The following is a 16452-nucleotide window of genomic DNA, read 5'->3' as shown; positions in this document are numbered from 1 at the left end:
CAATGTCGGCTGGCGGCCCCCAGGGGCAGGGCCTTCTCTGTGGGAGCTCCTACGCTCTGGAACGAACTTCCTCCTGGATTACGTCAAGTGCCTGATCTTCGGACCTTTTGCCGTGAGCTGAAAACGCACTTATTTATTCAAGCTGGACTGGCATAATATTTTTTAATATTTTTAAATTTTTAACTGGGGTTTTATTATTTTAGGGTTCATAATTTTAAATTTTAAATTTTTAAATGTTGTCCATTTTTTCTAATATGCTCGGTTTTAAATTGTTGTTTTAATTGTATATTTTTGTGTTTTTTATCTTTTGGCTGTACACCGCCCTGAGTCCTTTGGGAGAAGGGCGGTATAAACATTTAATAAATAAATAAATAAATAAATAAATAAATAAATAAATAAATAAATAAATAAAATATGGACCTCATTGTCATCAAAAGAGAGTCCTGTTTCTTTTAAAAGACCATATTTTGGACAGGGAGAATCTCTGGTTTGAAAAAGGGGTTAAAGAAGCCATCTATGTCAAAACTGAGCAGCCCTCTCTCAACAGAGGGGAAGGGATACAATATCATCTATCTCCAATCTGCAACACGGTCATTTCAGCAGTTCCAAGAAGGCTCCACACCCATTTGCACCTCTCAGGTGACCTTGAGGACACAAAAAAAAACTCCAAGTGACCTCAACAGTTGGCAAAAAGAGAAGAGAAGAGAAGAGAAGAGAAGAGAAGAGAAGAGAAGAGAAGAGAAGAGAAGAGAAGAGAAGAGAATTTTTTATTGGCCAAGTGTGATTGGACACACAAGGAATTTGTCTTGGTGCATACGCTCTCAGTGTACATAAAAGGAATAGAATAGAATAGAATAGAATAGAATAGAATAGAATAGAATAGAATAGAATTGTCAGCCTCCACTCCAATTTTCATATACTTTTGAATGACTATACCAGTAGATAGAATGTAAAATGTTTATTGTTTAAACTGTAAGGAAATGAGATGTGTCGTGCCTCCGTCCAGGGTGAGGGAGAGGAGCCTATTACTTATGTCGGCTGACATAACAGGTGGGAGGGATAATTAACTACTGAGTGTTATCAGCGCGCGCTGTTCTAACCGACACTGCATTCCTAAGTTGACTGACATCCAGAGACCTGTGGAAGAAGATTACCACGAGGGGCCGTGAAGGAGTTGGCATTGGACCAGACCACCCTGACCTCCTGGAGGAGGAGGGACAATTGGGGGGATATGATATGTTAGCCATATTTTGTCTCAGTTCCAGCTTTGCTTGGCTGCTAACCAGACTGTAAAAGTAAAAGTACTTGTTTTCATTCCAAATGAAGTCAAGGTGAATTCTTTCCTTTTATATTGTCGGAGGTAGCTTGACATTAAGCTGGAACTCACATCATGTCTACCAACCAGGATTGCAATCGCAATACCGAGGGGGGAGAAAACCCAAATGTGATGGAAGGCCTGCTGCCGGCTGAGCTGGGGGAGGCGTCCGGAGGAATTTCTGCTGACACTTTCGACCCTGAGCTGGAAGATTGCAGAGCTCGGTGGGCAGAGCAACTAAAACTGGAAAAGGAAGGGTGGAAACCAAGCACCGAAAAGCTTCCCTCTGGAGTAACTAAAAGGAAAAAGAAAAAAGGAAAAGAAAAACTTTCGGAAACAGAACAAGAGATAAGGGACAAGCTCCAGTTGGAGGAAGCCTTACGTCTGTTCCGTGAAGTGAAAGTGAGGCAAGCAGCTCGCCAAAGGTATGAATCCCCTATTCGGTCCTCCAGGTGGGAGGGATAATTAACTACTGAGTGTTATCAGCGCACGCTGTTCTAACCGACACTGCATTCCTAAGTTGACTGACATCCAGAGACCTGTGGAAGAAGATTACCACGAGGGGCCGTGAAGGAGTTGGCATTGGACCAGACCACCCTGACCTCCTGGAGGAGGAGGGACAATTGGGGGGATATGATATGTTAGCCATATTTTGTCTCAGTTCCAGCTTTGCTTGGCTGCTAACCAGACTGTAAAAGTAAAAGTACTTGTTTTCATTCCAAATGAAGTCAAGGTGAATTCTTTCCTTTTATATTGTCGGAGGTAGCTTGACAAGAATAGAATAGAATAGAATTTTTTATTGGCCAAGTGTGATTGGACACACAAGGAATTTATCTTGGTGAATATGCTCTCAGTGTACATAAAAGAAAAGATACATTCAAGAATCCTAAGGTACAACACTTAATGATGTTGTAATAATGCAAGGAAAAACTGTCTGCAAGGAATATCAATCCTTCCATTCTCCACCATCCAGTCAGAGCTGAAGAAGCTTCTTGGATGAGAAACGAAATGTCTCCCAAGAAAAACCAGAAAGTACAACTGCCTCTTGAAAAAAAGCACCTTTGCGACGACTAGACAGAAGTTTAAAAGGGAAAGGTATCTTGAAAGTTTTGCAGTTCTCCATGTTAAGGGTCTTTTTATCTCTAGGAACAGTCCATGCAGAATGGCTTTCAGGAATTGTGTGTGACAGCCTGGGATAATTGAATATTGTGTTTCAAAGTCTTCAAACTGTCTTAGGGGATATTCAAGATCTGTCTTTTATTGCAGGGGTCTCCAACCTTGGTCCCTTTAAGACTTGTGGACTTCAACTCCCAGAGTTCCTCAGCCAGCTTTGCTGGCTGAGGGACTCTGGGAGCTGAAGTCCACAAGTCTTAAAGGGACCAAGGCTGGAGACCCCTGTTTTATTGCCCACCGATCTTTCCAATTATCTTCCACCTTCTCAGTTTCTAAGAAACGTCAAAGGAGTCATTGAAATGAATGAATTCACATCACTGGGTTGTTTGAGTAGTATCACTAAACTCGCAACTCCAGGTAGCCCTTGACTTACAGCAATTCGCTTAGTGACCGTTCAAAGTTATGACGACACCGAAAAAAGTGACTCATGACCGTGTTTAACATTTATCCCCACGGTCGTGTGATCAAAATTTAGATGTTGGGCAACTGGTTCATATTTATGGCCGTTGCTGTGTCCCAAGATCATGCGATTATCTTTTGTGACCGTCCGACAACCAATGGAGAAGCCAGATTCACTCAGCAACCGGGTTGCTAACTTATCAACTGCAGTGTTTCACTCAACAACGGAAGCAAGGAATGTCATAAAATGAGGCAAAATTCACTTAACACATGCCTCACTTAACGGCAGAAATTTGAGGCTCAGTTGTGGTCATTAGTCGAGGACTACCTGTACCAAAGAATTTGTATCTTGGAGATGTTACTGGAGAATTTCTATTTCTCCTGATGATAAGGAGCAAAACCACTCACCCAATTTTCCTGATCACAGACCTGGAAAACTTTAGAAAAGATATATGGGCCTACTTCTAAACTATATGCTGTATGAAATTTGTGTCCTAATAATAATAACAACAACAACAACAACAACAACAACAATGGAAGGGACCTTGGAGGCCTTCTAGTCCAACCCCCTGCCCAGGCAGGAAACCCTACACCATCTCAGACAGATGGTTATCCAACATTTTCTTAAAAACTTCCAGTTTTGGAGCATTTACAACTTCTGCAGGCAAGTTGTTCCACTGATTAATTGTTCTCACTGTCAGGAAATTTCTCCTTAATTCTAGGTTGCTTCTCTCCTTGATGAGTTTCCATCCATTGCTTCTTGTCCTGTCTTCAGGTGCTTTGGAGAATAGCTTGACTCCCTCTTCTTTGTGGCAGCCCCTGAGATATTGGAACACTGCTATCATGTCTCCCCTAGTCCTTCTTTTCATTAAACTAGACATACCCAGTTCCTGCAACCGTTCTTCATGTTTTAGCCTCCAGTCCCCTAATCATCTTGGTTGCTCTTCTCTGCACTCTTTCTAGAGTCTCAACATCTTTACCATACCGTGTTTCCTGAAAATAAGACCCTGTCTTATATATTTTTGGAACCCTGAAATAAGCGTTATTTGGCCTTATTGCCATGCGCTCAAAAGCTCGATTGAGCTTATTATCAGGGGAGGTCTTATTTTGGGGGAAACAGGGTATTTAAAAATAACCAAATATTGATATCCTTGAAACTCATTCAATGAAGATCCAATCTGGGTCAATCACCAGGACCAACCAGATGTTTAGTCTTCCGAGTTTTGGGACTTTTTCTGGAGCCCATCCTCAGGGAACTTTTCTCTACCAGAACATGTGACTTACCCAGATTGGATCCTGCAACATTATCCTGGGACACGTATATTTGCCTTCATTTGTCATTCAATGACATCCACCTAACTGCAGGTAATCCTTGACTTAACAGTTACAATCACAACCGAACCCTAAACATTTCTGTTGCTAAGCAAGGCAGTTGCTAAGTGGGTTTTATCCCATTCAATTGAATCACTGGAGTTGTTAAGTTAGTAACACGGTTGTTAAGCAAATCTGGCTTTTTTTTTTTTATTTGAATTTATATCCCGCCCTTCTCTGAAGACTCAGGGCGGCTTACACAGTGTTAAGCAATAGTCTTCATCTGTTTGTATATTATATACGAAGTCAACTTTTATTGCCCCCAACAATCTGGGTCCTCATTTTACCTACCTTATAAAGGATGGAAGGCTGGCCTGGTGGGACTTGAACCTGCAGTAATTGCAGGCAGCTGCTGTTAATAACAGACTGCTTTAGTCTGTTGAGCCACCAGGGGCCCTTCCCCCTTGACTTTGCTTGTCAGAAGGTCATAAAAGGGGATTGCATGACCCATGAGTCTAATTCAACAGGATGCCCCAAAGATGCTTTTTCTAGAAACAACTGGGCTTTCTGGTTTTTCTTTGAAGATGTTCCGGTTCTCATCCGAGAAGCTTCTTCAGCTCTGACTGGATGATGGGGAATGGAAGGATTGATATTCCTTGCAGACAGCTGGTCATTTGCGTTCTTTCTGAGAGATAGGGCTGTTCAATTTGGACATAGATGGTCTCTTTGACCCCTGTTGTGTCTCGTCCGCTTTCACCGCAGCCGGGGCCTTCTTATCTGCTTCCGAACGCTGAGGAATGTCCTAGTATGCCTCCCGGCCCCAGCCCTGGCTCCATGCCCAGACAGGCTGAGGAGGAAGAAGTACCTCCAGCCCCCAGCTCTGGCTCCATGCCCAGGCAAACGGAGCAACTAGACCCCTCCCCCTCCCCCACAGCATGTGAGCCTGAGGAAGGTCAATTGCCAACAGCTGCAGACTGGAGTGACCCTCGCTTCAGAAGAATTGATAGGCGGCGGCGACAGAAGGAAGGGAGGGGCAGGCCTGGATAAGTGCTGAGTCATGGAGCCACACCCCATGGCCTATATAAAGGATCTGCTTTCTGGCATTCTCTGAGTCAGGCAAAGTCTAACATATCTTGCTGAAGTCACTTTCTGGTCTCCTGCCTGCCCTGAGGACTTTGCTAGGACTTTGGCAGAGCTGCAGAGGCACGCCTGATTCGGATTTCCCTGACCCAGCCGTCAGCGGAGGAGTGGGACACGACATCCCCTCTTTCAAACCAGCAATCCTCTCTATCCAAAATGTGGACTTTGTCTTTTAAATGCTGAATCTTGTCCAGATAGGTTTGTTCTGCTATGTTGTGTCATGTGTTTGTGAAGTGGTTGTTTTGTTTCCCCAACGTACAAATCTGTCCATTGTCTCACTGCATTGTACTACATATGCCATGGAAAAAAAGCAACATGACCTGGATGACTGAGATTCTCCGTAGACAATTCAACAGGATCTCTTTTTTTAGTAGCCACCTGTTATCTCTGTGTCATTGCCAATGTGCACAATATCTGCGCACTTTGTGATATCCGGGCTGTGAGGTTATGTGAGGATGACATGTTTAATCCCTTTTTCATAGACTCAGGAGGAAGACGAGGGAAAGTGTTCTCCATTTGACCTTGACCTGCAAAAAGGAAGACTTGCGCATCTCAGATCAGCTTTGACCTTCAACCTCACCTTCTTCAAGAGAATGCATTGTCGTCATACACATGGTTTGGTTTGGCATACAGTTAGTCACTGTCATGCATTTCTCAGGTCTTGTGGGCTCCCGGCATGAGAAACATCGCAGACATTGGGCTATCATGAAAAAAAGAAGCATATATAAATAACTAGAGCTTTTAAACAAGGAGAGAGAACTGCAACTGGGTTAACGTTCATTTAATCTTCCTTGGTTCTTAGACAAAATAGAGAACAAAAGGGTTGGAAGGGACCTTGGAGGTCTTCTAGTCCAACCCCCTGCTCAAGCAGGAGACCCTACACCATCTCAGTCAGATGGTTATCCAAAATTTTCTTAAAAATTTCCAGTGTTGGAGCATTCACAACTTCTGGAGGCAAGTTGTTCCACGGATTAATTGGTCTCACTGTCAGGAAATTTCTCCTTAATTCTAGGTTGCTTCTCTCCTGGATAGTTTCCATCTGTGGGAAGTATAACCCAAAAGGACAATACCTCTGTGCAAGAAGTAATGGATGGAAACTCACCAAGGAGAGATTCAAATTGGAATGAGAAATTTTCTAACAGTGATAACAATCAACCCATGGAACAGAAGTTGCCTTGGGAAATTGTGGGAGCTTCATCACTGGAAGCTTTCAAGAAGAGACAGGACTGCCATCTGTCAGAAATGGTGTAAGGTCTCCTGCTTGGGCAGGGGGATTGGTCTAGATGACCTACAAAGTCCCTTCCAACTCTGTTAACCAATCTGTAATCAACCAATGGGGGGATACAGCACAGCTTATTTCATACCAAGCTGGCAGGAATAGCCAACACTCCAGAAGATAGGCTCAAGTTACAGAAAGATCTTGACAGACTTGAACATTGGGCGCTATCTAACAAAATGAAATTCAACAGTGAAAAAAGTAAGGTTCTACATTTAGGCCAAAAAAACAAAATGCACCAGTACCGTATATGTGGTACCTTGCTCAATAGTAGTACCTGTGAGAGGGATCTTGGAGTCCTAGTGGATAACCATCTAGATATGAGCCAGCCGTGTGCAGCAGCTGTTAAAAAAGCCAACACAGTTCTGGGCTGCATAAACAGAGGGATAGAATCAAGATCACGTGAAGTGCTAGTACCACTTTATAATGCCTTGGTAAGGCCACACTTGGAATATTGCATCCAGTTTTGGTCGCCACGATGTAAAAAAGATGTTGAGACTCTAGAAAGAGTGCAGAGAAGAGCAACAAAGATGATTAGCGGACTGGAGGATAAAACATATGAAGAACGGTTGCAGGAACTGGGTATGTCTAGTTTAACAAAAAGAAGGACTAGGGGAGACATGATAGCAGTGTTCCAATATCTCAGGGGCTGCCACAGAGAAGTGGGAGTTGGGCTGTTCTCCAGAGCACCTGAGGGTAGAACAAGAAGCAATGGGTGGAAACTGATCAAGGAAAGAAGCAACTTAGAACTAAGGAGAAATTTCCTGACAGAACAATTAATAAGTGGAACGACTTGCCTTCAGAAGTTGTGAATGCTCCAACACTGGAAATTTTTAAGAAAATGTTGGATAACCATCTGACTGAGATGGTGTAGGGTTTCCTGCCTGGGCAGGGGTTGGACTAGAAGGCCTCAAGGTCCCTTCCAACTCTGTTAACCAATCTGTAATCAACCAATGGGGGGATACAGCACAGCTTATTTCATACCAAGCTGGCAGGAATAGCCAACACTCCAGAAGATAGGCTCAAGTTACAGAAAGATCTTGACAGACTTGAACATTGGGCGCTATCTAACAAAATGAAATTCAACAGTGAAAAAAGTAAGGTTCTACATTTAGGCCAAAAAAACAAAATGCACCAGTACCGTATATGTGGTACCTTGCTCAATAGTAGTACCTGTGAGAGGGATCTTGGAGTCCTAGTGGATAACCATCTGACTGAGATGGTGTAGGGTTTCCTGCCTGGGCAGGGGTTGGACTAGAAGGCCTCAAGGTCCCTTCCAACTCTGTTAACCAATCTGTAATCAACCAATGGGGGATACAGCACAGCTTATTTCATACCAAGCTGGCAGGAATAGCCAACACTCCAGAAGATAGGCTCAAGTTACAGAAAGATCTTGACAGACTTGAACATTGGGCGCTATCTAACAAAATGAAATTCAAAAGTGAAAAAGTAAGGTTCTACATTTAGGCCAAAAACAAAATGCACCAGTACCGTATATGTGGTACCTTGCTCAATAGTAGTACCTGTGAGAGGGATCTTGGAGTCCTAGTGGATAACCATCTGACTGAGATGGTGTAGGGTTTCCTGCCTGGGCAGGGGTTGGACTAGAAGGCCTCAAGGTCCCTTCCAACTCTGTTAACCAATCTGTAATCAACCAATGGGGGGATACAGCACAGCTTATTTCATACCAAGCTGGCAGGAATAGCCAACACTCCAGAAGATAGGCTCAAGTTACAGAAAGATCTTGACAGACTTGAACATTGGGCGCTATCTAACAAAATGAAATTCAACAGTGAAAAAAGTAAGGTTCTACATTTAGGCCAAAAAAACAAAATGCACCAGTACCGTATATGTGGTACCTTGCTCAATAGTAGTACCTGTGAGAGGGATCTTGGAGTCCTAGTGGATAACCATCTAGATATGAGCCAGCCGTGTGCAGCAGCTGTTAAAAAAGCCAACACAGTTCTGGGCTGCATAAACAGAGGGATAGAATCAAGATCACGTGAAGTGCTAGTACCACTTTATAATGCCTTGGTAAGGCCACACTTGGAATATTGCATCCAGTTTTGGTCGCCACGATGTAAAAAAGATGTTGAGACTCTAGAAAGAGTGCAGAGAAGAGCAACAAAGATGATTAGGGACTGGAGGATAAAACATATGAAGAACGGTTGCAGGAACTGGGTATGTCTAGTTTAACAAAAGAAGGACTAGGGGAGACATGATAGCAGTGTTCCAATATCTCAGGGGCTGCCACAGAGAAGTGGGAGTTGGGCTGTTCTCCAGAGCACCTGAGGGTAGAACAAGAAGCAATGGGTGGAAACTGATCAAGGAAAGAAGCAACTTAGAACTAAGGAGAAATTTCCTGACAGTTAGAACAATTAATAAGTGGAACGACTTGCCTTCAGAAGTTGTGAATGCTCCAACACTGGAAATTTTTAAGAAAATGTTGGATAACCATCTGACTGAGATGGTGTAGGGTTTCCTGCCTGGGCAGGGGTTGGACTAGAAGGCCTCCAAGGTCCCTTCCAACTCTGTTAACCAATCTGTAATCAACCAATGGGGGGATACAGCACAGCTTATTTCATACCAAGCTGGCAGGAATAGCCAACACTCCAGAAGATAGGCTCAAGTTACAGAAAGATCTTGACAGACTTGAACATTGGGCGCTATCTAACAAAATGAAATTCAACAGTGAAAAAAGTAAGGTTCTACATTTAGGCCAAAAAAACAAAATGCACCAGTACCGTATATGTGGTACCTTGCTCAATAGTAGTACCTGTGAGAGGGATCTTGGAGTCCTAGTGGATAACCATCTAGATATGAGCCAGCCGTGTGCAGCAGCTGTTAAAAAAGCCAACACAGTTCTGGGCTGCATAAACAGAGGATAGAATCAAGATCACGTGAAGTGTTAGTACCACTTTATAATGCCTTGGTAAGGCCACACTTGGAATATTGCATCCAGTTTTGGTCGCCACGATGTAAAAGATGTTGAGACTCTAGAAAGAGTGCAGAGAAGAGCAACAAAGATGATTAGCGGACTGGAGGATAAAACATATGAAGAACGGTTGCAGGAACTGGGTATGTCTAGTTTAACAAAAAGAAGGACTAGGGGAGACATGATAGCAGTGTTCCAATATCTCAGGGGCTGCCACAGAGAAGTGGGAGTTGGGCTGTTCTCCAGAGCACCTGAGGGTAGAACAAGAAGCAATGGGTGGAAACTGATCAAGGAAAGAAGCAACTTAGAACTAAGGAGAAATTTCCTGACAGAACAATTAATAAGTGGAACGACTTGCCTTCAGAAGTTGTGAATGCTCCAACACTGGAAATTTTTAAGAAAATGTTGGATAACCATCTGACTGAGATGGTGTAGGGTTTCCTGCCTGGGCAGGGGGTTGGACTAGAAGGCCTCCAAGGTCCCTTCCAACTCTGATGTTATGTTATGTTATATCTCATATCTACAACCCAGTTCTGTCAGCAGTTCCAAGAAGGCTCCACACCCATTTGCATCACTCAGATGAGTCTGAGGACACAGGCAAACCTCCAGGTGACCTCAATGACTCTCTAAAAGAATGCAAATAACCAGCTCTCTGCAAGGAATATAAACCCTTCCATTCCCCACCATCCGGTCAGAGCTGAAGAAGCTTCTTGGATGAGAAGGGAAATGTCTACAAGGAAAAACAAAGTCCAGTTGCCTGTTGAAAAAGCACTTTTGGGACAACCATGACTCAGATAACTGAGAATCTCTCTAGACATTGTAAAATCCTTTAACCTTATAAGACCCTTTGTGGCCCCAATTATAATATAGAATAACAGAGTTGGGAGGGACCTTGGAGGTCTTCTAGTCCAATCCCTTGCTTGAGCAGGAGATATTATACCATTCTGGAGAAATGGCTGTCCAATTTCTTTTTGAGGACTTCCCGTGTTGAAGCACCTACAACTCCTGGAGGCAAGCTGTTCCACTGGTTAATTGTTCTCACTTCTGGATCTGTTTTGGATCTGTTATTTCTTATCCTGCCTTTAGGTGCTTTGGGGCATAAATTGAACTTCTTTTCTCTGTGACAGCCCCTCAGAAATTGGAAGACTGCTATTATGTCCCCCTTAATCCTGGTCTTTGTTAGGCAATCCTATCCAATCCGTGCAACCAGTCATCATATGTTTTAATTTCCATTCCCCTAATCAATCTTGTTGCTCTTCTCTGCACTCTTTTTAGTGTCTCAGCATCTCTTTTTGTATTGTGCTGAACAAAACCAATAAAATACCTTATTCCACCAGACTTGATATCCTGGGTCTAGAAAACTTGGAACTTCGTCGCCTTCGACAGGACCTGGGTTTAGCTCATAAAATCATCCATTGTAATGTCCTTCCAGTTAATGATTTTTTTAGTTTCAATAACAATATCACAAGAGCTACCAACAGATTTAAACTCAATGTCAACCGCTCCAGTTTAGATTGCAGAAAACACGATTTCTGTAACAGAATTATATATGCTTGGAATGCATTACCTGACTCTGTGGTTTCTTCTCATAACCCCAAAAGTTTTACTCTAAATCTATCCACGGTTGACCTCACCACTTTCCTAAGAGGACTCTAAGGGGCGTGCATAAGAGCACAAATGTGCCTACCGTTCCTGTCCTATTGTTTCTTCCCCTATGTATATATATGTTTATAGTACCTCGTTTCTCCTCATATATATGTTTATATATTATATAATCTCTATGTTATACTTGTATATATTGTTACGACGAATAAAATAAATAAAATAAAAAATAAAACGGGATGCAGTATTTCAAACGTGTCTTACAAAGATAGCATGAAGTGGTAGTAACCCTTCACCTGACTCCACAACTGAGTCACAAGATCCTGCAAATGCCACGCTGATAAAAACTTTTGTGTTGGGGTCACATTTCTTTGCACGTGATACAAAAATAAACATTTGGGGGGTTTTTTTGCAACTTTTCTTTGTCCTGCCGGCGTTATTTCCTGCAATCGGATCTTCCTTTTTCTTAGTCCATTCTTCGGCGATTAACTGCTGGGTTAACCGAGCTGTTTTGTTGACATCAGTTAAAAAAAATGCAATGGTTCTTTAGAGGTACGTTTATATAACACACACAATAGGTCCAGAAAACAAGCATTCAGAATGATATAACGTGGGATTTAACTTAATCCTGGGATTTTTGGGCGGTTAGAATGTAGAAATGGAAGGTTGATTTACAACCAGCGGTGAGTTTCACAGGTTCTAACCACCGGTTCATCCTATATGATCACCTTCCGCACATTTACCCAGCCAGGTAATTTACTTTTAGTAAAGTAGTACTTACCTTTACTACTGGTTCGCAATGGGAGTGCGCCCGCAGAAACTTCTGCACATGCGCAGATCACCCATGATGATGTCATGGTAGGTGGGCGGAGCCTTCCGCCGGTTTTACTACCGGTTCTATAGAACCGGACCGAACCGGGAGCAACCCACCACTGCACCCGGCCTTCCGTGCATGTGGTTTCCTCCCGCGTCTTCCATGCATGTGCCCAGAACGTGGCTATAAGATGTTTTACAGGTGGCACCCCCGTCAAGAATAGCCAGAATGTTCAAGAACAAATCAGAAAAATGCTAGAAATGTCAACATGCATCTGGTTCTTATTACCATATGCGGTGGACATGCGCAGAAGCTAAAAGATATTGAACTAAAATAATAATTATTATTATTATTACCTGTATACTGCACGAATCAAGAAGAGGGCCGTGAAAATATTTGCAGATCCCTCGCATCCTGGACATAAACTGTTTCAACTCCTACCCTCAAAACGACGCTATAGAGCACTGCACACCAGAACAACTAGACACAAGAACAGTTTTTTCCCGAAGGCCATCACTCTGCTAAACAAATAATTCCCTCAACACTGTCAGACTATTTACTGAATCGGCATTACTATTAATCGTTTCATAGTTCCCATCACCAATCTCTTTCCACTTATGACTGTATGACTATAACTTGTTGCTGGCAATCCTATGATTTATATTGATATATTGATCATCAATTGTGTTGTAAGTGTTGTACCTTGATGAACGTATCTTTTCTTTTATGTACACTGAGAGCATCTGCACCAAGACAAATTCCTTGTGTGTCCAATCACACTTGGCCAATAAAAAAATTCTATTCTATTCTATTCTATTCTATTCTATTCTATTCTATTCTATTCTATTCTATTCTATTCTATTCTATTCTATTTCTTTTATGTACTCTGAGAGCTTATGCACCAAGACAAATTCCTTGTGTGTCCAATCACACTTGGCCAATAAAAAATTCTATTCTATTCTATTCCATTCCATTCCATTCTATTTTCTTTTATGTACACTGAGAGCCTATGCACCAAGACAGATTCCTTGTGTGTCCAATCACACTTGGCCAATAAAAAATTCTATTCTATTCTATTCTATTCTATTCTATTCTATTCTATTCTATTCTATTCTATTTCTTTTATGTACTCTGAGAGCTTATGCACCAAGACAGATTCCTTGTGTGTCCAATCACACTTGGCCAATAAAAAATTCTATTCTATTCTATTCTATTCTATTCTATTCTATTCCAAATGGTAAGACACAGTAGGGAGGAAAAAGGGGGAAGGCAAGCGAGGACAGGAGGAAGAAAAGAAAATTGTTTTTCCCTTTTTCCTCCCCACTGTGTCTTACTATTTGCTTTTGTATGTTTGTGACTGTTGAAAGTTACAACAGCACCGAAAAAGGGGACTTATAACCATTGCCGCATCCCCATAGTCATGTGATCAAAATTCGGACAGTTGGCCACCGGACTCATATTTATGACGGTTGCAGTTTTCTGGGGTCACGTGATCCCCTTTGGCGACCTTCTGACAAGCAAAGTCCATGGGGAAGCCAGGTTCACTTAACAACACAGCCTTCCCAGCTTAACGACTGCAGTGATTCATTTAACAACTGTGGCCAGATAGGTCGTAAAATGGGGCAAGGCTCATTTAACAAATGTCTCACTTAACAACAGAAATGTTGGGCTCAATTGTGGTCATAAGTCAAGGACTGCCTGTATATGGCATAAATGTATATATATCTTTATGCGTAACAGAGGAAGATTGAATTTTCTCACCTTCTTTGACAAAGTGACAAAATTAGTGGACCAGAGGAATGCTGTCGATATAATTTACTTGGACTTCAGTAAAGCATTTGATAAAGTAGACCATAACCTACTACTAGATAAAGTAGAAAAATGTGGGTTAGACAGCACCACCACCAGATGGATTCGTAACTGGCTGACCAACCGCACTCAACGTGTAGTCCTCAACGGAACTACATCCACATGGAGGGAAGTATGCAGTGGAGTACCCCAAGGCTCTGTTTTAGGCCCAGTACTCTTCAACATCTTCATCAATGACTTGGACGAGGGGATAGATGGGGAACTCATCAAATTTGCAGATGACACCAAGCTGGCAGGAATAGCCAACACTCCAGAAGATAGGCTCAAGATACAGAAGGATCTTGACAGACTTGAACATTGGGCGCTATCTAACAAAATGAAATTCAACAGCGAAAAAAGTAAGGTTCTACATTTAGGCCAAAAAAACAAAATGCACAGGTACCGGATATGTGGTACCTTGCTCAATAGTAGTAACTGTGAGAGGGATCTTGGAGTCCTAGTGGACAACCATTTAGATATGAGCCAGCAGTGTGCAGCAGCTGCTAAAAAAGCCAACACAATCCTAGGCTGCATCAACAGAGGGATAGAATCAAGATCATGTGAAGTGTTAATACCACTTTATAATACCTTGGTAAGGCCACACATGGAACACTGCACCCAGTTTTGGTCTTCACGGTCTAATGAAAAGAAGGACCAGGGGAGATGTGATAGAGGTGTTCGAATATCTGAGGGGCTCCTACAAGGATGAGGGGGGTCAAACTATTCTCCAAAACACCAAAAGGCAAGATGAGAAACAATGGATGGAAACTAACCAAGCAACCTAGAACTACCAGTAAGGAGAAATGTCCTCATGGTGAGAGCAATCAACCAATGGAACAACTTGCCTTCAGAAGTCGTGAGTGCTTCATCACTGGAGGCTTTCAAAAAAAAAAAAGACTGGATAATCATTTACCTGAAATGATATAAGGTCTTCTCGAGCAGGGGGCTGGACTAGAAGACCTCCAAGGTCATGTCCAACTCTATTATTCTATATTATTTATGTTCTATGAGCGACAAGAAGACTTTTAGATAAAAAATCTCTCTGTTTTCCTGATTACAATTCCCAGCATTCTAAACACGAACGATAGATCATTGCCTTAAGGTTCTCCAGATCTTCAACCCTTGACATAGCTTTAGAAGGTGGGGAGATGCCATGAAGCAAGAAGGCTTTCCCTGAATGTTTGATCTGGAACACCTTCCTATCTTCTAGAACAAGGAACTGGGAGATCAAAAGGTGACATGTTGCAAGTCTCTCAAAGTTATTTCAATTTGGGCTATGACCACAATGTGTTCCATCTGGGTGGAGAAATGATGGAACATTGCCTCCTCTTATGCGTTCAATCAAAAGGAATATACAATCTGGCAATCAAAGTTACCAACACCAGTTCCCTTTGTGTCCTAACACAACTCCTGAACACCAAGTCTGGTAAAGAACCCCTTCCAGAGGTCTCTTAACTGGAGGTTTTCAAGAAGAGACTGGACAGCCATTTGTCCAGAATGGTATAGGGTCTTCTGCCCGGACACAGGAGGTTGGACTAGAACAGGAATCTCCAACCTTGACAACTTTAAGCCTTGTGGACTTCAACTCCCAGAGTTCCTCAGCCAGCTGACTGAGGAACTCTGGGAGTTGAAGTCCACAAGTCTTAAAGTTCCTAGAGTTGGAGACTCCTGGACTAGAAGATCTCTAAGGTCCCTTCCAATCTTATTATTCGTTGTTCTTCTGGTGCGGCTTATGGTCTTCTCTGTGACTTTGCCAACTAGAGCTCTGAAACATTTCCACAGAGGAGAACATGGCTGGTATGTCTCATTACATGGCTCCCATGTAACACCCATGTAACACCACTCCTGCGCAAGCTGCACTCGCTGCCTGTGGTCTTCCGGGTGCAATTCAAGGTGTTGGTTATCACCTTTAAAGCGCTTCATGGCATCGGACCGGGTTACTTACGGGATCGCCTACTGCCACCAGTAGCCTCCCATCGACCTGTGCGCTCCCATAGGGAGGGCCTCCTCAGGGTGCCGTCAGTCAAGCAATGTCGACTGGCGACCCCCGGGGGAGGGCCTTCTCTGTGGGGGCTCCTGCCCTTTGGAATGAGCTGCCTATGGGGTTACGCCAACTCCCCGATCTCCGGACCTTCAAACGTGAGCTTAAGACCTTTTTGTTCCACTGTGCGGGGCTGGCCTAACGAAATTTTTAATTGGGGGGTTTTATGTGGGTTCTTACGATAGTTTTAACTTATTATGGCCGATTTTAGAATCAGTTTTTTTAAAAATGTTTTAATTTTTGTTTATATCTTTGTTGTTTTATTCTGGCTGTAAACTGCCCTGAGTCCTTCGGGAGAAGGGCGGTATAGAAATCAAATAAATAAATAAATAAATATTTCTTTCCAGAGCTGCAACAAATGCAATAGAAAGGCCGTCTCGTATTTCTTCGTCCTACTTAGAAAAAGAGGGGGATTGATTTAAATAAAAGGTTCTTACCGAACTCTGCAAACCAAACAGCTGCCAGGAAAATGGTTACCAGCACCATCCTGCCTCTCACACAGATCTTCACCATCTTAGATTCCAGTTTGGTGCCCATCCACCTTCCGGCTCAACAGCCCCTATCCTCTGGTCTTCTCCCTTGCAAATAAATTCCCCTC

General features: G+C 42.7%; 1 protein-coding gene across 3 annotated transcripts in view; it reads right to left on the bottom strand.

Moving 5' to 3' along the window:
* Positions 1–16452, bottom strand: part of LOC131194543 (ly6/PLAUR domain-containing protein 2-like) — a 37788-nt gene that overhangs the window by 7093 nt on the left and 14243 nt on the right. For all 3 annotated transcript variants that reach the window (XM_058175649.1, XM_058175650.1, XM_058175647.1), the window contains exon 4: positions 5919–6038. In XM_058175649.1, coding sequence (XP_058031632.1) covers positions 5919–6038 — 120 coding nt within the window. The remainder of the gene's footprint in view (positions 1–5918; positions 6039–16452) is intronic.

The sequence above is a fragment of the Ahaetulla prasina genome, chromosome 3 (genome assembly GCF_028640845.1).
Source record: "Ahaetulla prasina isolate Xishuangbanna chromosome 3, ASM2864084v1, whole genome shotgun sequence".
Lineage (NCBI taxonomy): Eukaryota > Metazoa > Chordata > Lepidosauria > Squamata > Colubridae > Ahaetulla > Ahaetulla prasina.
The sequence above is the reverse complement of the archived record's forward strand: the minus strand, read 5'-3'. Positions and strand labels throughout refer to the sequence as shown.